We start from the raw sequence: 26,677 nt of genomic DNA, 5'->3' as shown, positions 1-26,677 counted from the left end.
AGATAATGTGGGAGCGAAAATCACAGTTTTAAAAACATTACTAAAACACCCTGGGGACGAGAAAAATTTAGCCAGGTACCGTCAAAGTGAAAATAAATCATGTGTTTCGTGTATAGAGGCATCGGGTTCCATGCACAAGATTTAGAATTTTATTTTCACTTCCTTGTCCGCTCTATCTAGTTCGAAGTCAACATCGGAAATTTTCCCACACCAAATGTTCTAATCTTTTCGGAAACTTTTTACAAATGACATTTTGAGAAGTGAGGTATGCGTATCATTGATTGTATTTCGAGCTACTCTTTGTGGTGAAATCAGCTGAAAGGATGGGATTCAAGGTCGATTACGGGCGAGCTGTTCAGGTAAAGTTCTGAAAAAAATATTTTCTGTTTGACTTTTCGACTTCTTCGTGTGATGTAACTCATTGAACTTCAACTTGCTAACAAAAAACATAAACAATGCTTTGTAAACAAATGTATCACCCGTAACTGTGTGTGCAAAACAATTTGCATTGTTGATGTTCACTAGTAACTGGAGATTGTTAGATATGTGTGGTATTGAGGGATTTGAGAAAGTAAGGAAAGAAAGCAATGGCAATATTCTGATAGAGAAACTTAGCCCCACCCATAATCATGAACATTATTAGTTCAACTTAGGAAATTTATTTGTGACCATTTCACTCCAGGCTCTGGTAAGTTCTGGTACATTATCTGGTTCTGGTACATTGTCGCTTGCCGCTCGAGAGAACCTTGTAAACTTCGTAATTGCACAGGGCAATGGAGGCGATGAAATATTCGGGCCCAATTTCATAAAGCAAATTTCTTTGCTGTAAGCAAGAAATGAGTAGGGTACCAGTCAGTCACAGCATGTAGGAAGGAAGAGAAGGAGCTCGAACGACCCGCAAAACCGCAGAGTAACAAAAGAATACCCTGACAATGCCCATTCTGACCAGTGGAAAAAGATAGGAGACCTCTAGCTGGACGGCCGATTAACGAGCAGGATTAGATCTCTTTGTACAGAAGGTGTGGTACCGCCAGACTGCGCTGTTGCCTTCGTGTAAAGTTGAATCATTGGAGACAAGAATTGTGAATATATACGTTTTCATTTACCGTTTGTGGTGTTTCACGGAAACATCATGGCATATTTTTACATTTTTGTGACTTTCCGCTCACTAGCGCTGGTCTCAAAAAAAGTTGTTTTTTCTGTATTATATCCATACGACATACGACACCATAGTTGAGTGAAGAACCAAGTGCGCACGCACAAACTCACATACGCCAGGTCGCCCATTGTTTGTAAGGTATGTGGGTGATTATGAGGTGTCGTTAAACGACCGCGGTACCGCAGGTTCGACTTTTGAAGTCCCTTCGTTCGAGCTCCTTCTCTTCCTTCCTCCATGGTCACAGCAATGTTAATGTGCAGTATCTTAGCTGGTAATCTCTTGTTACTAAGCAAGAGTTTTCTGTGCTTAGCATTAGCAAGTTTTATTGCTTACAGGCTTTATGAAAATTGGGCAGTTGTCATGAGGAAGTTAAGGCCTGAAATGATCCTATCGGCCCATCAGAGGGATTTCCCCTAAAAATGTCTGTCTTTTGTTTGTCAATAAATTGTTGTTGTTGATCCTCACTGTAGTGTTTTATTTTAAATCCACTAGGGCCTAACAGTCCCAAACTCGAAGCAAAGTACGCAGAAACACTGAAGTAAGAGCAAACTCTTTGTTTGTTTGATACAACAGTCACATGTAGTACATATGTACATACATGTATGAACAATGTACATTGATAACATTACAGAATTGTGCATTATAATTTTTATAAAAGAAATCGAGGGAATTTTCACTGAAATAATAAAGGTAAAAAGTGTCATTTACTAGTGAAACAGACAACACCATTGAACACACTGATAATCACAACCATAACAAATAATTAAATTCAAAATTTTGACAACATACATGTTGGCCTACTTACAATGTAGAAACTCTCAACCAGGGCCCAATTTCATAGAGCTGCTATGTAAGCACCAAAATTTGCTTTGCATGAAATTTCTTCCTTCATAAAAACAGGATTATCAACTAAATTTCCATTTGTTGCATATTGCTTGTTACTGGTATTCAGCTGTTGTTTGCTTATCCTGAAAATCACGTGGACATTTGGCTGGTTATCCTGTTTTTATCAAGGAAGAAATTTCATGCTTAGCAAATTTTGGTGCTTAGCAGCTCTATGAAATTGGGCCCAGGCTTGTACATCCTTCTTATTATACATGTTATAGGGTAAGACAATTTTTCCAAGGGGCACTTCTATAAGACAGGGTTACAACATTTGTACTGTAAACATTCTTCAAAAGGCATCAAAGGCATTAACTTGGGGCATTGAGGCGATTGCCTCAATCGCTGTGATTTCCTCAACCGCTGTGATTGCCTCAATCGCTGTGAAGACTTGCTCATGATGCTCCAGAAAATAATCCAAAATAATCCTACATACATTGTAATTGAAGCGGAACAAAAGATGACAAAAAAAATACAAATACGGTCTTCACACTGACCAGTAACAACCGAAAAAATTGTGCTGGCCACAAGCAGGATTAATCTGTTTTCATGGTCATGGTGACTGACTGAAGGATGTTGTATTCTGCTATTACTTTATCACTAGCAACTCGGAACAAACAGGAAATTGACAATTCCCTTTGGGTAGATAATAAGGGTGAACGTTTAGTTGTCCATACGTTTGGATTGTTGTACGAAGGACCAGGGATATTCTACGGGTCTTACGAGCCGGTGGCCAAATCAACACGTCTTTTTGTATGCTGGAGTCGAAAGTAGGTCATTCGCATGCATTTCTAACATTCTAATCTGGTGTTTTTTTATGGCCTCATAAATTTTCTTTATGGTTTGAGTATTAGGGCAGTGGATTGGTATTTACTCAAAGCATTATTAGCATAAAACCTTATTTGGTAATATCATGTTCCTCCATGTGAATGGGGAGCTGTTGATAGTATATTATAAAACAAATTTGATTTTGAGACCTCAGATTTAGAATTTGAGGTCTTGAAATCAAGCATCTGAAAGCACACAACTTCGTGTGACAAGGGTGTTTTTTCTTTCATTATTATCTCGCGACTTTGATGACCGATTGAGCTCAAATTTTCACAGGTTTGTTATTTTATGCATATATGTTGAGATACATCAAGTGAGAAGACTGGTCTTTGACAATACCAATAGTGTCTGGACAGTGTTTTTAAAGAATTGGTTTGTAATCACTCTCAATGGAACAAGTAGTTGGATCTGGATAGAATAATGTAGAAAAGTGCTTTGTTTTCCACACTGATGCATATTACCAACAATTTAATTTTCTCTAAACTGAAAACGAGGAGAGGTGTGTTATTATGCATCCTCTGTATGTTATGTTGCAGAAACGTTGGCATATTTTTTGGTAATGTCATGAAACAAGTACGGCTCATAATTGAACTTAATCACTGTAGCTCATAAGCCTGAGGAACAAACAAGGGAGCATTTCTTTTCACTACAATTTATTTTGTTTACAGTGTATGTTAAAAACAACAATTGAGTTAAGTACGCATGACCATTTTTTATTTGTACTTTTATATTTGATTTGATTTTATTTGCAAAGTTCTCTGTGTGCATTGTAAATAAGACAAAAAGGAACGCTGTTTTTAATACATGATGTAAAGTGTATCATGTACTCATTTGATGGGTTTTTCATTGCGTTGCCAAAAAATGGAGAAGAAAAATAAATGCACAAGGCAACATGCAGGGAACGATTTCATCTGGCAATTTTGCATAGCAAAACATTTTGACTGAACCGATTTTGTGCACCATAAATGCCAATATTGAGTAGTAAATGATGATTTTTGAACAGCAACGACTCATTTTGCGTAGCATTTTGCTCTGCTATACAAAGGAAATCGTTCTCTGACATGTCATTTTTTTCATCTCTGCTTACACCCAGTGTTGTGTAAAGTTCACATGATGATAACCCTGGGAAAACCCCAAGAGATTTGGGTAATTCACACTTGCATTGTGTTCATGGTTTACCCTTGAGAAAATGTGATTATGGAGGTTGTACTTAATGAACAGTGTGAACATGTATGAATGAATTGACTGAGTCTATTCATTAAACCATTTATAGTGACAACATGTGCCATTTCAATTAAAACCAGTCCAAAACAAGGCCAGACAAGAACAAAATTATGTTTCTTTGCAAAACATCTTGACTATAGATACAATGAAGGCCTACATTGTAGGGTACTTGGGCAGGATATGTTGATGGCAGTTGGATGACAGGTGAATTTATATTGATATTAAATTATGATCAATTGCATTGTACAGTATCTGTTATGGATTGCACAGTATGGTGACGATGCATCTGATTGCTTTGAAAAGAATCATCAACAATTTCAGGCCTGTATACTTAAAGGCTGTGTACACTATTGGTAATTGTCAAAGACCAGCCTTCACACTTGGTGTATCTCAACATATGCATTTAAAATAATAAACCTGTGAAAATTTGAGCGCAATCGGTCATCAAAGTTGCGAGATAATAATGAAAGAAGAAAACACCCTTGTCACACGAAGTTGTGTGCGTTTAGATGGTTGATTTCGAGACCTCAAGTTCTAAACTTGAGGTCTTGAAATCAAATTCGTGGAAAATTACTTCTTTCTCCAAAATTATGGCACTTCAGAGGGAGCCGTTTCTCACAATGTGTTATACCACCAACCTCTCCCCATTACTTGTCACCAAGAAAGGTTTTATGCTAATAATTATTTTGAGTAATTACCAATAGTGTCCACTGCCTTTAACTTTTGAAAGGGCAAGGGCACCAAGGTATTTTCTCCTTGGTAAAAGGCACCCATCGAGGAAATTGTAAATATCTACTGTAAGGGCACCTACATGTACATAGGCAACGACGGGGCATGGAGGCAAACCCCTACGATGCCTCTGTGAAGTACATGTAGCAGGCCTGCTGTGTAGATGGCGGTTGGATGACAAGTGAATTTACATAAAAATGTATTTATATTTGATAATGACCAATTGCACTGTACAGATGTAGAATGGATCACAGTATGGTGTGTGTAGGATGCATCTAGTTTGCTAATTGAAAAGAATCGTCAACGGTTTGTGCTGAAGGAAGGTCTATTTGCATGACTGGGGTTAGGGTGTGTGGGCACAGTGCGGGGGCTGTTAATAGGCACTCATATTTGCCATGTTTGCAGTCCATTTAAAAATAATTGTAAAATATTGTGTACATCATATTCCATACTCTGCTGAGAAATGAATTTCAAAATAATGTGCATCGGGCAAAACAAATTTCACTCATTAAAGCCATTGGACCCTTTCGGTACAGAAAAAAAAAGTTCACAGATTTACAAACAATTTACAGGGTTTACAGAAGGCAATGGTGAAAGACTTCTCTTGAAATATTAGTCCATGAAATGCTTTACTTTTTGAGAAAACGGTAAAACAATATAAATTCTCGTTAACGAGAATTACGGATTTGTTATAAACACATGTCATGACACGGCGAAACGCGCGAAAACAGGAGTGGGTTTTCCCGTTATTTTCTCCCGACTCCGATGTCCGATTGAGCCTAAATTTCCACAGGATTGTTATTTTATATATAAGTTGTGATACACGAAGTATGGGACTTGGACAATACTGTTTACCAAAAGTGTATAATGGCTTTAAAGCAAGGCTCAATCCAACAAAATCTTCCTAAACACCATAAATGGTAATTGTCAAAATTGATAACTTCTTTAAAGGGTGCCCTTTACCCAGGAGAAAATGCCTTGGTGCCCTTGCCCGAACAGTCGTCGATTTCACCCAACTCTTCCTAACTTAGGATTAATCTTGGGACTTAAGACGAGTCCCAGCCTTGAACTGACACAAGTAAACATTGAGGTTAAGTTACATGTGTATGTGTATGTATGTAGGACTAGTTAGTTCCGCGCCCTAACTCGAGATACAGTACTTAGGATTAATCCTAGCATTTTGTATTCAGCTGTTGTTGAAAATTTGGTTGGTAATCCTGTTTTTGGTGCTTAGCAGCTCTATGAAATGGGGCCCTGCTGTAATGTAAAAACAACTGAGCCAACGATAAGCAAATGACATTATTTTTTTATCCCCACAAAAACAAGTACGGTACATTACAGCAAAGTCCGGGTCGGATACCGCATTATTATTGCAAGATGCTTGAACAGTGTTTCTGAATTAATACATGTAAAGTCATTGGGTTGGCTTGGGTGATCAAGCGTGAAGACTGTACCACTGCCCATGCTCAGATGCCAGTGATGTTGCGATAGACTCTGGAATGCATTGAGTCATACTGAAGGCCAATATCATAAAATGTAAAAAATATGAATAAATTATTTTTAATTGAGTAATGATCTAGAATTTGAGGCATTGCATGGTGAGGTATCAGTATTTATATATATTTGGTTTGTGGTAACACCATGTGTGTATCTACTTGCCAGGTAGAGTTTGTTCTTAGAGAACTGTCTTGCTTAATTCTACTACTTAAGATTAATTGTGAAGTTTTATAAAAACACCCCGACCCTAATTTTGAGTGTTGGCAAGAGGTTCCTGGTTTTTAGCATACAATGGATTTTTTGTGACCTACATTACATGTATGCGCAATACATCCTGGACTTAAACCAAATTTCGCAAACTTTACTGCGTAGTTAGTTTAATTTGCATGAACATGTAATGCAGTCCTGTATGCTTTGTTTTTGAAAGGGCAAGTGCACCAAGGCATTAACCAGGGGGCATGGAGGCAATCGCCTTCGTTGCCTCCGTGAAGTATCAAGCCTGGTAACTACTTATGTCATGATCATGACTGTGTAGTATTTAAGACTACACACATCATGAAAATTGTTTGGTAGATCAGGAAACTGAGTGTCATGTTCATATGGCAAGCAGATCTTCCTCAAAGTACAAAGTCTAATCTTGGATTGGCTCGGTGAATTAAATCGTTTACATCTTTTTTCCACTCCAGGCCTAACATCATCGGTTCAAGTCTCCTTGTTGACAGTTTCAATCTTACCGGCACATTACCATAGCAACAACAACAATAACAACGATGCCTCCCTCGGTTTATGACCTTTGGAGCGAAGAGGAGGTGACTACTGAGATTGAGATTACGTGTTTTCTACCGAACTCCATCGTTATTCCGCTGAAGTGTAAACGAGACGCGACCATCACATCAATCAAAAGGGTAAGTAAACTCAAATTTTTATTTTAGGTGAAAAAGTGCAATTTGCTGGAGTGGGACTGGTGTGGCGGTTTCAACTTTCCGCTGTGTTCAGTTTTCCGAATGACCAAATACGGTAGCATTACGTCATGCGATGCCTGCGCACAGCAAGCGAAAGTAGTCCATTTTTAGTGCCGTATTGAGTCATCCCCGTTACCCTCCGGTAGCTGTCATGGCGGCGTTCACGAGTCGAGTACAACTAGCGGCAAACGCGTGGATCATATGAGTTGTTTTTTATGCAAGCAGAGTGTGACCTGCCTAAAGTTGTACCCATGAATACATGTAAAGATGGGGCAAGAGATTATGTGACTACACATAAAAGAATCGTAATATAAACAATGTGGGTTACTGCTGAGAGAACTACCTACAGTACTCGCCAGGGTACTCGCGGCGGTATCTGACAGGTCACCCGGAAAACTGAACACGCCGAAAGCTAAAACCGTTCGGACAACGTGCTGATATGTCCGACTACATCACCCGGAAAACTGAACACGGCGGAAGACTGAAACCGCCACACCAGCACTCTACAAAACGAGTTGGTCAACCTCTATGGTAGTAGGCCCCATTCACCCAATGGTACACATGTCACAACTATAGACCTTTATCACGCTGTCACCATCTTTGTCATGTTCCCTGTTTCCATAACAGTAATGAATGCTAACATTCATTGCACACACATGGCACCAGACTATTATTTCGTCCAGCCTCAGTTTGGTTACAATGAGTTGGAATGGAGTAAAATCAAGACGGCCACACTGCGATAAAGGTCTATTTACTGGAGTGGGACCGGCACTCTACGAAATGATTAGTCTTGGTGAAAGACATTCTTGCTGAGTTAGTGAAAATTAAAAGTGTGTCTAATTAATGGAGTTATATATAAGAACTAGAGGGCGCACTGGTGATGCTTCTTGCCCGAACGCGACGGGACCGCAAGGAGACACGCGCGCGCCATTCCGTGCAAGCGTTGAATATGAAACACACGTTGGAGTTTGTGTTTACTGAAAGCTACGCGATGCTGTTTTGTCAACGTACAAAATGGCCGCAAAAACACACGCTGTGCGATGCCTGTTTTGTCAACTTAGAAAATGGCCGCCTGCGCGCATGCCGGGGCGCGTATATAGGCCAGTGCGCCCTCTAGTTCTTATATAACTCTATGGTCTAATTTCATCTCGTAGGCTCCCCTGAGCAAATTTTTGGTGTTTAGAAAGGCCAGATTCGCAATACTTTAAAGTTAAAAATTGTTTCGACCGGGGCCCAATTTCATAGAGCTACTTAATTATGCTTACCAGAATAAGATTACCAGCCAAGTAACCATGTCACATGCACTGTTTATGATCGGTATCCCGCTCTTTTCTGCTGAGCAAAAAATTGTTAAGCAGTATTTTCTGCTTAAGCAGTATTTTCTGCTTAAGCAGCTCAATGAAATTGGGCCCTGAAACGCGTTATCATTTTGCTGTTTCCAGGATCTATGGAAGCTCGCGGAGACTTACCCTCTTTATGGCAGCCTCCTTGACCTCAACTACTACATCTTCCAGTGTATCAACCAAAGTGCTGAGCAAGAGGAACTTCTGGATGGAAATCGAAAACTTTGTGATGTCAAGCCGTTCTGGCCCATGCTTAGGGTCATCCGTAAAGCAAGCGACGTTGAAGAGAAGGTGTTGAACTCCAAGATCGGGCTGCTCATTGGCAAAAGTAAGTAAGAGAATGACATAAATGGATGTTATTGTTTGTTTGTTTGTTTGTTGGGGTGTTATAATTGCTTTTCTTTACTTGGGGGTATAAATGGGTACCTCCTATTTAGAGGTTGATAAGTGTGTTTGAAATAGCCTTTGGATCACCATGGCAGCGCAGGGCTGTACACTCTCCAGGGAGCTGAGAAAGATTGTAGGAATGCTACTGGCCCAGTCGCCAGCCGCTGATTTCACCAAACGCATTCTTACTTAGGATTAATCTTAGGACTTAGGACGAGTCCCAGCCTTGCACGGTAGCATGTAAAACTTAATCTTAAGCTAGGACGGGTTACTCATCCTTACTCAAGATAGGATTAATCCTAGCGTTTCGTGAAATCGGCTACTGGGCACTAATGTAAAGCGTGGTTATTGTAAAATGTGCTATATAAGAACTAGTTGCTATTGTTATTATTCATTAATATTATTATTATCTACAGGTTTGCATGAATGGGACATGATGAAAAACCCAGAGGTGGATGATTTCCGTCGTAACAATCGACGGATGTGTATGACGATCCAAAGACAACGAGCCTCCTGGGAGTGGGAGAGAAAAGCCCTCTATCTCTATCCTCCTCAAGTCAGCGCCTCCAGCGAGTTGCCTGAACACATCTCCAAGATCTTCAAGAGGAACAACAGTGCGTTTTATGCTGACATTACCTTCGTCTCCAGTAAGGTGGGTGGAATATTTACATTGCTCTAGAATTGCTCTAGAATTGCAGGGGTCGTGGGTTCGAATCCCACCCGAGTAACATGCCTGTGATATTTTTTCACAGGACTCGGGGGGAAAGTACTGAGTATACAGTGCTAACACACAACGGTGTATGGGTAAAAACCAATTAATATTCTTTATCCCTGATGCAAATTTAACATACTCTTATTATCGTTGCGGTACCCGCTGCCAAAACATAGGATTCGAACTGCCTCTAGCTACCGGGCAACCTCGGTAGTCTAGTTGGTAAGACACTGCTCTAGAATTGCAAGGGTCGTGGGTTCGAATCCCACCCGAGTAACATGCCTGTGATAATTTTTCACAGGACTCGGGAAAGTACTGAGTATACAGTGCTAACACACATCGGTGTATGGGTAAAAAACTATTAATAATATTTACAGAGAAGTCCATTCTCTTACTGCAGGCAGTTTGGCTGGCATGGTTGGCTTGTGCGTAAAGCGCTCGCCTCTCACCAAGGTGGGCCCGGTTCAATTCCCGGCCAGGGCCATATGTGAGTTGAGTTGTCTGTGGTTCTCTGCTATGCCATGAGGGTTTTCCAGACCATCCGGTTTTCCTCCCTCGGGGAAAAATCAAACACTTTCGATCTTTGGCTGTGTTCCGTGGTCATAATGGGTTGATGTGGCTGGCAGCCAAAGGCGCCCTTGCATGCCTGCTTCTCGAACACGTTGTAGCCGCGTCCTTCGCAATTCAGGTCTTACGTAGCTGCGAGTAAGAATAATTACTCTCACCCTGGTGTTCCTGGCTGTGGCTGCTGTATGCGCCATAGCACCTTGTTAACCCTTATAAGGTGCTAACTAATTGGGTCTCAAAATTCATCACTGCAATAACGTATCTTTCTGAAAGTTTGTATATATACTCAGCACCTTGAGTACCTTGTTTTACGTGCGCTATATAAGACTTCGATTCTACATTATTATAAGACTTCGATATTATTATTACTATTATTACACCCCCCTCTTATCGTTACATTCACCAGGCCAAGCAGAAGTCTGTCCTCCCAGTTAGCTGTCATGATTACCCGTCCGATCTCATCAAGCGAGCCGTCAGGAAGGTCCATCAGCAAGGCATCGCTGAGGATCAGTATGTCATCAAAGTGAGAGGCCGAGAAGACTTTCTAATGGGCAACTATCCTCTTAGTCAATTTATTGTAAGGACGTTGTACGATCTCATAACCCCTGACCCTCAGATTTCTTGACCCCTAACCCCTGACCCCTGACCCTCAGATTTCTTGACTAGGACTATTCTCATCTATTTGAAATTAACCTTTAGACTGTCGGAACTTGACATTGTAACCCGCAACAATTTTCAGTAGCTGCTACCTGGACCCAATTTTATAGAGCTGCTTAAGCAGAAAATAGTGCTTAACAATTTTTTGCTAAGCGGAAATGAGAAGAGTACCAGTCACAAATTGAACAAAAGAACATAATCTAACCAGCAAGTAGATATACACATGGTGTTACCACAAACCAAATATACATTGATACCTCACCATGCAATGCCTCAAATCCCTTATAACTTTCCAAAATAACTTTTTTATTATTTCTCCAACCCCATTTTTTTTTCTCACAGTACATCAGACAGTGTGTTAGTAAGGACATAAGACCTGAGTTGCTCCTTCTCCAGAAGTCCGAGATGAAAGTTGAGGAGATGTTCATCGATCCGATGCTCAACGCCCTCCTCCAGAAAGAGGAAGAGTCTCCAGTCATTCCGGCCAAGAAGGGGAAGACGCTGAGCTGGGACATCCACAAGGAGAAGATCCGGGTGACCTTTCATGGTGCTTTCAACGTCAACTTTGTTGAAAAAGCTGGGGTGAGTAAAACCTGGTTCATACTTAAGACACTGGACACCTTTGGTAATTGTCAAAGACCAGTCCTCTCACTTTGTGTATCTCAACATATGCATAAAACAACAAACCTGTGAAAATTTGAGCTCAATTGGTCGTCGAAGTTGTGAGACAATAATGAAAGAAAAAAACACCCTTGTCACGAAAAGTTGTGTTCTTTCAGATGCTTGAAATCAAATTCAGGGAAAATGATCTCTTTCTCGAAAACTACGTTACTTCAGAGGGAGCCGTTTCTTACAAAGTTTTGTACTATCAACAGCTCTCCATTACTTGTAACTACCAAGTAAGGTTTTATGCTAATAATTATTTTGAGTAATTACCAATAGTGACCAGTGCCTTTTAGCGAATGCGAAGCCAAATGTGAACTCACATGGCTGTTTTCGCAGCGAACTTTTTGCAGGAGTTTGACACATTTCAACTGTTTTATTCGTTGCGAGTTTGTGTCGTAAAAAGAAGTATGAACCAGTCTTTAGTTCTAGTTTCAACTATTATTTGTCTTTCCTCTTAGCTGCGTGTTCGTGCCGGGGTCTACCACGGCGGCGAAGAGCTCTGTGAGAAGTTTTTCTCCAAGGAGGCAGAAGCGCCGGACCCGGTGTGGAACGAAGAGTTCTGCGCCGATATTGAAGTCAGTAACTTACCCCGTATGGCCCGGCTCTGCATCCTCATCTGTTCTCTCAATAAGAAACTCGCTAAGAACCTGTCTGAGAAGGAGAAGGCAAAACGTCTTAAATATCAGAAGAAGGTAATCCTATCAACAATTTCATTTCCTGAAACGTACTTTTTTCTTCACGAATGCTTTTAGTGTTTACAAAACAATTTTCAGAAGTCAAAAACTTCATTTCCTAGTTTCATCAATCAGACTTTTATTTCTTCAAGATTACTTTTAGAGTTTACAAAGAAGAATGAGAAGTCAGAACACATAAACTTCTTTTATCAGAACTCTCAATTATCCTAGTTTCAGCAATTGTACTTTAAAGGAACGTTACAGAATTGGTAAGAAACATAAATCATGAAGATCACAGATTTACATAAAATTGATACGGTCTAATGATGATGATAGTTGAAAACATCCCTTGAAATTTTTCTGTCTGAAATGTTATATTATTTGATGAGAAATAAAGAATCTAACTTCGCGTTTGGAGTTTATCGCTCAGTGAACGTTTTATTCATTTTTATTTTGGCATCGATGCAATGCAAAATTTGTAATCGGTTTTTCACTATTCTCTCGTGACCCAGATGGCCGATCAATCTCAAACTTCTACAGGTTTGTCAGTTTATGTATATGGTGGATTACATAAAGTGCCTACACTGTCAGCAACTGTTTTGTGGATTACATAAAGTGCCTACACTGTCAGCAACTGTTTTGTTAGCAAAAACCAATTCTGTAATGTTCCTTTAATTTCTTCATGATTACTTTTAAGGGTTTACCAAAAAAAAAAAATATTATTATTATTATTATTACATTTTTGAAATTATTGAAATTTATTTTTTTATTTTGCAGGAACTGATACCCCTAGCGTGGGTCAACACAACGTTCTTCAACTACCAGAACAATCTCCAAGCGGGCCGGATCAAGTTCTACATGTGGCCTGCGTCAGAGGACGTTGATCTGAATCCCCTCGGGTGTGTGGGTTCGAATCCAAACCATGAAGATACAACGATGATCGAGGTTTCCTTCAGTACGTACAAGGCGGCACAAAGAGGGACCGTGTCCTATCCACCTTTCGATACGGTCTTGGAGAGGGCGGCCATGATTGCCAAGAAAGAAGAGAGGAATTTTACGCACGAGTCAATAAATGTACGTACATCCTATTAATAATAATTATGGACCTTTGTTTACAATAAGTGTGACCTTGTACAACCTTGTCATACGATGTTGGGTGCTTTTTAGATGCTTGATTTCGAGACCTATACTTCTAAATCTGAGGTCTCGAAATCAAATTCATGGAAAATAACTTCTTTCTCGAAAACTACGTTACTTCAGAGGGAGCCGTTTCTCACAATGTTTTATACTATCAACCTCTTTTATGATAATAATTATTTTGAGTAATTACCGAAAGTGTCCACTGCCTTTAATATATGTCATGTCATGGTTTTGTTTAATATCTAGGACCAAAAGCTGGAACAGCTTCGCAATATGGTGGAGAAGGAGCCTTTAGAGCCTCTGAGTGAACAAGAAAATGAACATCTCTGGGCGGCCAGGCAAGATTGCCGGGATCACATCCCGCATTCACTACCCCGCCTGCTGACGTGTGTACGATGGTCCGATAAAGACTGCGTGGCTCAGGTACAAAAAGATTTCATTTCAGTTATTCATTCTGGTTGTGGAGCCAGGGACTCACAGAGAAGGGAACTTAAAGGCACTGGACACTATTGGTAATTGTCAAAGACAAGTCTTCTCACTTGGTGAGAAAATAACAAACCTGTGAAAATTTCAGCTCAATCGGTCATCGAAGTTGCGAGATAATAATGAATGTAAAACACCCTTGTCACACAAAGTTGTGTGCTTTCAGATACTTGATTTCAAGACCTCAAAATCCAAACTTGAGGTCTTGAAATCAAATTCGTGGAAAATTACTTCTTTCTCGAAATCTGCGTCACTTTAGAGGGAGCTGTTTCTCACAATGTTTTATACTCTCAACCTCTCCCCATTACTCGTAATCAAGAAAGATTTTATGATGGTAATTATTTTGAGTAGGCTAATTACCGATAGTGTCCACTGCCTTTAAGGGGAGAGGACAAGGAAGGAAGTATCAGTTTTAAACATTGGAAGGAAACACCATGAAAATCCGCCCAGCATAATTGACCTGTCATTGAAAACAATGTTGATGAGATTGAATGGTTAGACAATAGGGCTATTTTCAGTGTACTGGTGTATGACATCATATTGATGATATTTAATGGTCCTAGAGTAGGAGGGTTAACGGTTATATCATAGGCTTGCACAGTTTTTTATTCAAACCACAGTGGGTGATATTGAAAAGTAAGACCGTTTTGAAGAATTTCTTGATAAATTGACTAGGGGTTTTAACATTTGAGTGACTGATTATGTTTGAACATAGATGCAAGCTTTACTTCAGATCTGGCCTGAGTTGAAGCCAGAGGAAGCAATGGAACTATTGGATTACAGATATCCAGATTTGTCCGTCAGGAAGTTTGCAGTAGAATGCCTCAGCAACCTACAGTAAGTCAAAGATTATCTGTGTTTTACCCTAAAATCGATGCAAAGGTTGTGGGTTCGAATCCCACCCGAGTGATTTGCCTGTGTGTTTTTTTTCCAGGGAGCTCTGGAAAGTACTGAGTATACCATGCTCATTGCATGATTCAGCACTGTATACTCAGTACTTTCCCAAGTTCTGGGGGAAAAAAAACCCAGCAAATCACTCGAGTGGAATTTGAACCCAGGACTTTTGCATTGCTAAAAAAAAATGATTTTACCCTGAGCCCGATGTTTGTTTGCACTGTATGCTCCAAGTTTCCCAAGTTCTGTGAAAAACCCAACAGGCAAATCACTCTTAAGTCAAAGATACCATTCATTTCCAGTATTTTCTTGCAAGTTTTCTTTGTTTTATATATCTTGAAGGTACTTAAAGGTCATACTGGATCCTTCCCTTAATCCCCTTTTCCTTTTTTTTTGTATAAATGGATAAATGTATTTGTTTGCACTTGCCTCTGAAGAAGGTCCGGTTTGGATCGAAAGCTAAGGCCATCTACCCTACTCATATTATTTTTTTAATTACTGATTTGTTTTCTTCCATTTTACCTATTGAAATGTTGTTGCTACTATAATGGCTTGTTAAGAAAAATATTTATTGACTTTCATTTGTTATATGAGTTTTTATTGTCATGTATTTTGTATCACTGTTTTTTGTGTAATTTTGTCTAATAATTTTCTATTTTTTTGTTTGTGATGTTTACATACACCTCATTTGATTTGGTTATTTCAATGTAATTTTAATAGTGTTTTAATAATGATGTTTGTGTTTATTTGAAGCATGTTCTTTTGTTTTTGTTTAAGTTTTAAAGCAATAATGTGTAGAATCATAAACATAATATTTTGTTTGTTAAGTAAGTAAATTTGATTAAATATCTTAGCCAGTGTTTTAAATGTTTTTCAAAACAGTTCTTAATCAAGTGTTAAAGAACTATGAAACGATACGTAATGTGTTCATCAAAATTTGCATAACTACATCCTAATGTAATTTGTTTTGTTTAGAATACTTCTTAACAACTTTGAAACTAGGCTTAATGTTTTCTATTGTTTTTAATACTTTTCTAACATTAATGGATAGTTTTGAGTTTACTTCTTAAAAACTTTCATACAAGGGAAATAGTATTCTATTATCCATTACATACTCTATTTAAAATTAAACATGGATAAATTTGAGCTAAACTTTTAAAACTTTGTTCCACAGCGATTCCCAACTTTCACAGTATCTCCTGCAACTCGTTCAAGCCCTGAAGTACGAAACACATCTTGACTGTGAGTTGGGACAGTTCCTACTCAGGAGGGCATTAGCCAATCAGAGGATAGGACACTTCTTGTTCTGGCATCTCAGGTGAGATATGTGTGCGTGTGGTAAAGTACAAGTGTCCTGATTGGCTGGTGCTGTGTAGTGTTAAAAAGCAAAAATACATGTAGGTGGATGAAATGATTTAGAAGTGTGTTAGCCAATCAGGTAATAGGTTTCTTGCTGTTCTGAACACTAGGGTGAGATAATTATGTGTGGGTATTATACAGTGTTTTTGATTGGTTATAATCTAAATAGTTATAAATTTAAATATTTATGTTGATGACAGGGCTGAGATGCACCAGGCAGCTGTAACGACAAGGTTTGGTTTAATGCTGGAGGCATACTGTCGAGGTAGCATTGCACACATGGCAGCTTTAATCAGACAGGTTCGTAAACGTTCTATTTCTTTTTAAAGACACTGGACACTATTGGTAATTGGCAAAGACCAGTCTTCTCACTTGTTGTATCTCAACATATGCATATTAAGTAACAAACCTGCGAAAATTTGAGCTCAATCGGTCGTCGAAGTTGTGAGATAATAATGAAAGAAAAAACAACCTTGTCACACGAAGTTGTGTGCTGTCAGATGCTTGATTTCGAGACCCTCAAATTCTAATTCTGAGGTCTCGAAATCAAATTCGTGGAAAATTACTTCTTTCTCTAAAACTACGTCACTTCAGAGGGAGCCTGTTCTCACAATGTTTTATACTATCAACCTCTCCCCATTACTCGTAATCAATAAAGGTTTTATGCTAATAATTATTTTGAGTAATTACCAATAGTGTCCACTGCCTTTAATCAAATGCCTCTGGGACTATCTCAACCGGTACCGGCCTACTATTTTATTTATTTTAAAGTTATTCAAGTGTTTCTTTTGATGTTTTCCAGGTGGAAAGCCTGAACAAGATGCGGACAGTCAATGAGCTGATTAAGACCAAACAAGCCAAATCGCAGACCAATTTTGACTTACTGACCAACATGAGAGAGATCTTAAACCAAGAGTCTTATCATGAAGCCATGTCTAACTTCCTATCACCTCTGTCTCCATCGTACAAACTCAAGGGACTACGGTAAGCAGATCATTTAGAATTAGTTTTATTTTTGCATTTTCTGATATGTATGTTATCTCTACTTAGTGAAGGCTATTTTGATAAAGCCATTCTCCTCGCTTCAGGTGTTTTAAACAAAATGTCAAAAACAATATTCACTGATGAATAAAAAACATTTTTCATTTGTTATAAACTGGGTTGACTACAACCTGGGCCAAACCATACATGGCCCTATGTCAAAAAGCCAGTGCATATAAACTTGCTAAGCACAACAAATTTTGCTTAATAGAAACTGATTACCAGCTAAACATTTCTTAAAGTTAGCCTGTAAGTATAAAAACCTGCTAAGCACAAATGTATCTTGGGTACCAGCTAAAGAATCCGTAAAGTTTACAGTTGTTGCAACTGTAGCCTAACTCAATTTTTGCTTAGCAAAGAAATTTGCTAAGCATTGTTTTCTGTTTAATAGCTTTATGACATTGGGCTGTGTGCCGTTGAATGATTTCAAATGGTTGATCGACATGCTTGAAAATGTTACTTAGAGTGTAGAAGGGTAAACATTGCCTTGTACGAGCTCTCCGTCATGCTGATATTTTCCCTCCATTTTTTCAGACTCAAGAAGTGTAAGTTCATTTCGTCCAAGATGCGCCCTCTATGGTTGGTTTTTGAAAACAATGATCCAATGGGAGACGACATCTACATCATCTTCAAGAATGGAGACGGTAAGTGAATAATAAAAGCGTCGAGTTGAAACCAACGGTTCTTTTCAGAACCACCCCAACTCATTTAGAGATTGCCATTACATGGTGTTACAGCAAACCTTTCTATATATCGTATTTCCACCATGCAAAGTTTCAAATCCTACTTTATAGTAATCATAATAGTTGCTTCTTATATAGCGCCCATATTCACCACTCAGTGGCGCTCAAGACGCTTTAACATACAGTATTTTCCTGCAAGGTATGTGGGACTACGTTTGAGTTATGAGACCTACTCCTTTTACATAGCACCATGTTATGGTTTACAAGGTGCTGTGGCACAATATGCTACCAATCAAACCAGGAACACCAGGGCGGACCCCTTCTCTTTTAATTATTGCAGTTTATTATTTTCTTGTCACAGATCTCCGCCAGGACATGTTGACGCTTCAAGTTATGCAAATCATGGACAATATCTGGCAAGAGGAAGGGCTTGACCTCAGGTCAGTTTCACTGGGGTCATGGGTCATATCTTAGGATCAGAAGTCAGATTCTTGTTTCAGGGTCAGGAGCACTGCAGATATTAGGAGAAACTTACATTGCATAAACTGTTATACTTTTTATACACTACCAACTGGGAACCTTCACCCAACTGGGAACCCTCACCCAACTGGGAATCCTCACCCAACTGGGAATCATATTGTCTTAACACATTCAATTGCGGATCTTGTATTACCCCAATTTTGTTTGTCCTTTAAAAAACAAAAAAAATGAGACTTCCTTTTAGATAAAAGATCTTGATTTTATTTCAGGGGCATACCCTTGGGGTCAGGGTTCAGATTTTTGGTTTAGAATCAGGGTAGAACAATGTAAGCATATTCTAAGGTGTCCCAAATGTTAGGCATTTTTAATTTTCTAGTTTTAAGTTCTTCTGAAACAAAGTTCTTTATTCTTGATTATAAATCTTCTACATTTACTTTTCCCATCCCTAGGTTGATTCCTTACAAGACCTTAGCGACGGGGAACAAAGTCGGAATGATCCAAGTCGTGACGGAGGCTGAAACAATCGCAAAGATACAAAAAGAACACATTGGTGCTACCAAATTCAGCGCAGCGTTCCGCAAGGGGGCGCTGTTTGAATGGTTGAAGAAACAAAACCCTACAGAAGCTCAGTAAGTTGTAGTAATAGTAAATAATAATAATAGTTGTGCAATTAGTATTCTCATCATTGTTGTCTTCATCATGTCTGTCTTTGTTCTATTTGTCAGTCCGTTCGTTCTTGTCCCCGTTTATTGTCTGTCCCCAGGCATCCCTACATAAGCCTCGGCTTCCAGATGATGCCTCCATACTCTATTTACTTATTTATTTTTCTCACCCTCATTAAATAGCTTTATTCCTTTCTATCTGATATTCCGGATATTGATAACAGAAATATCGATATTGTTTTAATATCGATGTTGTTCTTTATTGTACAGATTCACACATGCCATTGAGGACTTCACGCTTTCCTGTGCTGGTTACTGTGTGGCTACATATGTGCTGGGCATCGGCGACAGACATAACGATAATATCATGATCAAGAAAACAGGCCAGCTTTTCCACATTGACTTTGGTCACTTCTTGGGAAACTACAAGCGTAAGTTTGGCTTCAAACGAGAGCGTGTCCCCTTCGTGCTGGTCCACGACTTTGTACACGTCATTACCCGCGGGAAAGGCAACAACACTACGACGGAGTTTGAAACGTAAGTGATGCAAAATCTCATAAGATTCCTGCAATCCAAAATTTCTCAGTGTGATTTTGATTTGAACGTAACAGTGTTTTATAAATTGAATCACCTCAACGCAGTAAACTTGACTTTGTTTATTCCAAAAGTGGGTGTTCTGAAACTGCTGTTTCCTCAAAGTAAATGGACTTTCAGTTATGAATAAATATTTCTGGTGCGGTATGAAATTTACAATCACAATTGACCTCTCAGACCAAATTAGCCATATTTGTTTTTGGCTGACATGTAATGAATACCAAGCCTGTACTCTGATCTTGGCGATCGTGCTTTTCGGTCATAGCTCCAACACTTAGGAACAAGCTATCCACCCACATTCAAGAGCAAGTTCGAGTGGGCACAATTAGTCGACTCGTGGTAGACTACTGACCAGCAACGCACATGCGCAGTGTCGCACCCACCCGAACGACTCATTTGGAAGTCTAGTCAACCTTCCGCCTTTTCGCTACAGTGTCACTGGTTCCCCTCTGCGCTTTACACATGTCAGAATGGAACATGCTGTTGGGACCAGTGAAGAAACCATGGGCTCGAGGCTGGTTCCAAATGGTCGACCACAGTAGTCAACCAATGGTCGACCAGTCTGGGTTCGAGTCAAAATAGTCAACCTTTAGTTAACCATTGTGCACACTCGAACTTGCTCAAAGCAGCACCTTCATTGAAAACTTTATCTGGTGTTAGCAATTACAAACATCTGTATTTAGCACTTTATAAATGGTGTATATATTATTATCATCTTGAAAAAAACAGTTTCCGGAAGTGTTGCGAGGATGCGTTTATGATCTTACGCCAGCGTGGCAACCTCCTCATCAACCTCTTTGCCATGATGTTATCAAGCGGCATTCCCGAGCTGTCGGATGAGACAATCAAGTACCTCCGAGACACCCTCGTCTTAGATCGCAGCGATGACGAGGCACTGAAACACTTCAAAGGGAAGTTCAACGAGGCACTTAAGAACAGCTGGAAGACGAGTATAGACTGGATGGCACACATCATCGCACACGCTAGGGACTAGTTAGAATACTCGGCTCTGAGTACCTCCGAGCACATTTTCATGAGTAAATTTGTTAAGGAGTAACATGAGTACAGAGCAAAATTAGTGCAAAAACATAGAGTTAAGACCAGTCCTATCGCCAGTTAGGACGAGTTACTCGTCCGAGTATAGCTCGGATGGCACACATCATCGCACATGCTAGGGACTAGTTCGAATACTCGGCCCTTGAGTTCCTCGGAGTACATTTTTATGAGTAAATTTTTTTAAGGAATAACATGAGTACAGAGCAAAATTAGTGCAAGAAAATAGAGTTAAGACCAGTCCTTTCTCCAGTTAGGACGAGTTACTCGTCCGAGTATAGATTGGATGGCACACATCATCGCACATGCTAGGGACTAGTTCGAATACTTGACCCTTGAGTACCTCCGAGTACATTTTCATGAGTAAATTTTTTAAGGAGTAACATGAGTACAGAGCAAAATTAGTGCAAAAACATAGAGTTAAGACCAGTCCTTTCTCCAGTTAGGACGCGTTACTCGTCCGAGTATAGCTCGGATGGCACACATCATCGCACATGCTAGGGACTAGTTCGAATACTCGCCCCTTGAGTACCTCGGAGTACATTTTCATGAGTACATTTTTACAAGGTCTGATACTTCACGGAGGCAACAAAGGCGATTGCCTCGATGCCCCCTGGTCATTGCCTTGGTGCCCTTGAAATGCTCCTGTAGAAATTTACAATTTCCTCATAAGGAGAAAATGCCTTGGTGCCCTTGCCCTTTCAAACATGAAGCATACAGGCCTGGAATATATGTACATATATACTATACTATACTACTATACTACTATAGTATACTATACTATACTACTATAGTATACTATACTATACTATACTATACTACTATAGTATACTATATTATACTCTACTACTATAGTATACTATACTATACTACTATAGTATACTATACTATACTATACTACTATAGTATACTATACTATACTATACTATACTACTATGTATAAGAAGAATGACTCAAGAAGTAAGGAATATCATTGCACACACTCGGGACTAGTTTTAAAATACTCAGCCCTCGACTTCCATGGACACTTTCCTGAGTATAAGGAATAACATGAGTACAGATCTAGAGTACAGATCTAGAGTACGTGTACAAATGTATGAGATGTATAGTTTAAGAGTACTTAACTTTTAAGTTGTAGATGAGTACATATACATCTGAGGAAATGTACTATGAGTACAGAAAAGTATCAAGACATGCAGGAGTAAAAGAACACAATGCTACTGCTGAAAGTTGTAGTGGAGACTATTTGTACATTATATACCTGTATAGAATAAGTGTTTTGTATGAAGAGCTGTTTATAAGTACTGCAACTCTTAGACAGAGTTAGGTCAGCATTTATAGAAGTATTTCTGTTATATAAATTTGCAAATTTTGAAGAGAGACTTTTCCAAAGGCAAGCTGCAAAACAGAGCTTTGCGTTAACTGAAGTATGTGACATGCTGATGGTAAAGTCATCTGGACCTTTTGACAAATGTTTCAGTCATCGATCACACACTAAAGGAGCAGCAATTATATTTAAAGGCAGTGGACACTATTAGTAATTACTCAAAGTAGTTATTAGCCTAAAACCTTTCTTGGTGACGAGTAATGGGGAGAGGTTGGTGGTATAAAACATTGTGAGAAACGGCTCCCTCTGAAGTGTTATAGTTTTCGAGAAGGAAGTAATTTTCCACGAATTTGATTTCGAGACCTCAGATTTAGAACTTGAAGTCTCGAAATCAACCATCTAAACGCACACAACTTCGAGTGACAAGGGTGTTTTTCTATCATTATTGTCTCGCAAGTTCGATGACCAGTTTGGCTCAAATTTTCGCAGGTTTGTTAATTTATGCATATGTTGAGATACACCAACTGTGAAGGCTAGTCTTTGACAACTACCAATAGTGTCCAGTGTCTTTAAAAAGCTGTATACATTGTACACGTTTTGCTTCCATGTTGGGTTACCCCCCAAAACAAATTTCTTTGCAGTTTTGTATTTTGGTATTAATTTTTGTGAGGCTTTTCTAGTAAAAGCTGTACAAAATAAAGTCTTTGTTGAATGTAATAAAGTTAGAAATTGTATTTATATATTGTGTTATATTATTTCAATTCAATTGATAGAAAAGAGAACTATTGTTATTTTTGCAAATCTCAATCTGTACATTACAGAGGTTTTATATTATTTTTTCTTTCTTTCTCGAAAACTTTCTCTCACAAGTAAATAAATATATGAATAAGTGATCAAAAACAGCTGGGAAAGTTGGTACCAAACATCATAAATTAAAAAAATCTTATGTTTTACCTAAAGAGCAATTTTTTTTTTTCATGTCGCCTGACACACAAGGCCTGAAGGCCACTTCAAGGTGTGGGCTACAATTATTTTTTTTCCAGAGGCCATTGCTACCTACTTCTAGGGCTGAAACGGGGTTGCCCCTTTTACAGTCCTTACAGATGTAGGGCTTGGGTATCATCAGTCCGAAGCCTGGCCGGTAGAGCAGAAAACACTACCTCCCAAATTTTACGTAGCAAGTGCCACGACCGGGATTCGAACCCACACTCTGCTGATCAAACACCAGAGCTTGAATCCGGTGCTCTTACCGCTCGACTATGACACGCCACAATGACAGGCCACACGTTTACAACAATAGAACATTAAGTACAATTTCATTTCTTATAATGTTAATTTGTAGATTATTATGTTCAATTCAATTCAATTCACACTTTTTTCCCCAAAAAAATTTCCACATATTATCACAGAACTAGAAAAAAATTGCGGGCAAGGCCCAAAATAAGCCAGGTAGGTTGTAGCGGCTTGCCTTTACATAATAAAATACATAAAATGTTAACTATATTTTTGATGTAACTGTTCTTGCTGATAATTATGCACTTTATACTGTTTTCTATTATTTCGTAAATTCATATTTTTGCTATATATGTGTTTTTGTGCATTTAGTTGACTTTTCCTGCGACAACACATGTTTCTGTGTGTTTATAACTGTCGCATTGAAGAATGGAGCTCTGTAGCAAACGTGCAATTGTGTTTTGGGGTAGGCCTACCTTTTGTATCTATATCAAAACCACTAATAGTTCTTGGTTAACATTCTTAATTCAAGGGCCTTTTCGAAACCTTGACTTTAATCATCCGGCTCTGGCTTGGGGTTTGTCATCCACTTTGAAGCAATGTGAGTTTTGCACAGTGTTTTCAACTTTAAACGGATCCGGAAGCCGAAGCATGGGCCGAGGTTTGGACAAAGCCCAAGTTTCACAGGACTGCTAAACCGCACACATTCACTAAAGACTTAAGACTTTTCCTCAGCAGAATCTGGGCACCAGTGGAACTACAATGAATTGTGTATAGTATTTATACTGGTCCCCACGTATTGTTGTTAACGAGATAACTTATGCTTATATATCCGATTTTGTACACATAAATTAGGCTGAGGATGTGCGGCCATCTTGATTTTCTCCCATGCAACTCAATGTTATAATACCAAACGAAGGAGAAATAGTCTGGTTCCCGTTGTGTTAAATATTAGCATTGATTACTGTTACTGGGTACAGGTGATGACCAAATTGGTATGATATAGACCTTTCTTTTGTTGATAAACAAACCGCCTTGGTTGGCATGGTCGGCCGAATGTTAGTAAAACACTAAATCTTAAAAACAGATGTTTTAACCAAATTCAGCATTTTCTGCAAACTTTCAATTAAATTAAATACCTCTCACAACTAATTGTTTTGTTTTTAACAAAATCAACAAATTTGGTTACATTGTCACCAAAAATAACGATCTTTTATTGTTTTGCACTTATGGCTTTCCATAGTTTTCCAATCTGGGTTGGCAAAAACTCGGGCTGTGACGTTGCAAAAGAAAGGTCTATAAGGTTAGATGTTAAAGGTATTAGCGGGAAAACCCAGACAAGGTATTTATTCAAACAATCAAAAATCATGTAATCCATTAAATTTTACATTCGTACTAACTTTGGCTATTGGTTAACTTCAGACAATTATTTATCTTTATGACCAAAGTATATACACTGTACATAATAATTTTTCAACGGCTACAAATAAGGTAATTTTGCACGTGGAATATCCATTCGAAGCTTTAAATACTTAAAGGATTTGGGTACTTTTTGTAACATAAAACACAATGTCCACAGATTTACATTGAACTTACACAGTTTGAAGATAATGATAGTAGTTGTAGTTTTTGAGAAATGAGTAAAACAAGGTCACTAAAATAATGTGCGTCTCACTGAGATGAACATTTTCGTGACTTGTTTTACTCATTAAAAAAAAAAAAACCTACATCACCTCAGTAAGTAATATTGTAAGGAAAGCTTTCTACCATCATTCTCATTAACTGTGTAATTTGAATGTAAATCTGTGGACATTGTGTTTGGTGTCCTTCAAAAAGTACACAGACTTTTAGTCTTTATTTTTTGACTATATTTTAATGGTTCATTTTCGCAGCTGTGGTGCTGAAATTATGCGGTGCATAAGTACAATTTCTAGTCAGACAACGACGTTACGTATCTGCTTTAAAAGTACACTATATATATGGAATAAAAGAAATCTACTCGGTGATAAATTACTTCGGTTCTTTACTCGAATAAAACCTGTAAACAATCTTTTACTATAGAAGAAAATTCGACAGTATATGTGTGTAGATTATGAGGCTGGTTGTCTTAATGCGAAACTTAGTTTTTGTACGAAAAAAAAACTCGATTTATTTTATGATCACCAGGTATATGTTGTACTTTGATATGAGTTTCTGACTTAGTGTTTCTCAGCTCTTGTCATCGACAATTTAAAATTTGAAACTTAAAATTGAAGTACAGAATCTTGCCGTTCCTAGAAAGGTCCTCATTTTGGTTAACATGCTTGGAAGTACAATTTAAAAATAACTTGGGCCAATTTCTTGGGCCAAAAATGCTTAAGCACGAAAACAGCTTGCTTATTTTATATAGTGTAACTGGCCAAAATTTCATGTCGTATACATTGCTTGTGACTGGTATTTAGCTGTTGTTTACTTATAGCATAATAATTGAGTGGAGTCTTGGCCAGTAATATGATTTTACTAAGCAAGGATTTTTTTGCTTAAGCACAATCTAGTGCTTAAGCAGCTCCATGAAATTGGGCCCTGGTGTGAGAGCAACATTGAATTGGTTCCCAAACTATCAGTTGGTGTAAAACTCGACGTTTCGATCCGTTCTTTTGATCATCTTCAGCATTTATAGATTTATTTTCGTAAGTTTTAAAATCATCAAACTTTATGTTATAGCAATACTAGAGAGTTTTTTTTCTCTGGATTTGTTGTGAAGCTACTGGTCAGGCTTAAAGGCACTGGACACACTTTGTAATTGTCAAAGACCACTCTCCTCAGTTGGTGTATCTCAACATATATGCATAAAATAACAGACCTGTGAAAATTTGAGCTCAATCGGTCGTCGAAGTTGCGAGAAAATAACAAAAGAAAAAACACCCCTGTCGCATAAGTTGTGTGCTTTCAGATGCCTTGAATTCGAGACCTGAGCTGAGGTCTCGAATTAAATTCAAATATTTTAGTAAGCAATTACTTCTTTCTCAAAAACTACGTTACTTCAGAGGGAGCCGCTTCTCACAATGTTTTATACTATCAGCAGCTCTCCGTTGCTCGTTACCAAGTAAGATTTTATGCTCACAATTTTTTTGAGTAAATACCATTAGTGTCCGGTTCCTTTAACTCCTTTCAAAACAGTCTTATTTTATTGTAGATGTTTATTTTGTTTCCCAAGTGTACAGTGATTACTTTGAAGAGCTAAGTTAAATAAATAAAATATTGAAAATTTTGAATCTGAATCAATTTTGTGAATATAATTTCCAATCCTAGGTTTGTTCTCACCCAAAGCCTATAATATTAAAAGCAAGGTAGACGTTTGCTAATATTGTCGAAGACCAGTATTTCCACTTGTACTCCAACATGTAAAGACACTGGACACCTTTGGTAGTTATCAAAGATCTGTCTTCTCACTTGGTGTAT

The 26,677-nt window shown here is 38.5% G+C and overlaps 1 protein-coding gene across 1 annotated transcript; it reads left to right on the top strand.

Moving 5' to 3' along the window:
* The first annotated feature begins 168 nt into the window (after window positions 1–168).
* Window positions 169–26,450, top strand: LOC139950448 (phosphatidylinositol 4,5-bisphosphate 3-kinase catalytic subunit beta isoform-like). Its single transcript, XM_071949128.1, has 18 exons — window positions 169–359; window positions 7,006–7,224; window positions 8,724–8,952; window positions 9,428–9,663; window positions 10,697–10,867; window positions 11,290–11,529; window positions 12,072–12,305; window positions 13,065–13,361; window positions 13,674–13,850; window positions 14,626–14,747; window positions 15,979–16,122; window positions 16,364–16,463; window positions 16,966–17,147; window positions 17,739–17,848; window positions 18,249–18,327; window positions 18,817–18,996; window positions 19,300–19,566; window positions 20,353–26,450. Exons 2-18 carry the CDS (start codon window positions 7,090–7,092, stop codon window positions 20,615–20,617), a joined length of 3,168 nt encoding a protein of 1,055 aa, XP_071805229.1. The 5' UTR covers window positions 169–359; window positions 7,006–7,089; the 3' UTR covers window positions 20,618–26,450.
* The last annotated feature ends 227 nt before the right edge of the window (window positions 26,451–26,677 follow it).

This window comes from Asterias amurensis, chromosome 18, assembly GCF_032118995.1.
Source record: "Asterias amurensis chromosome 18, ASM3211899v1".
Lineage (NCBI taxonomy): Eukaryota > Metazoa > Echinodermata > Asteroidea > Forcipulatida > Asteriidae > Asterias > Asterias amurensis.
This window is presented reverse-complemented; position numbering and strand designations above follow the sequence as displayed.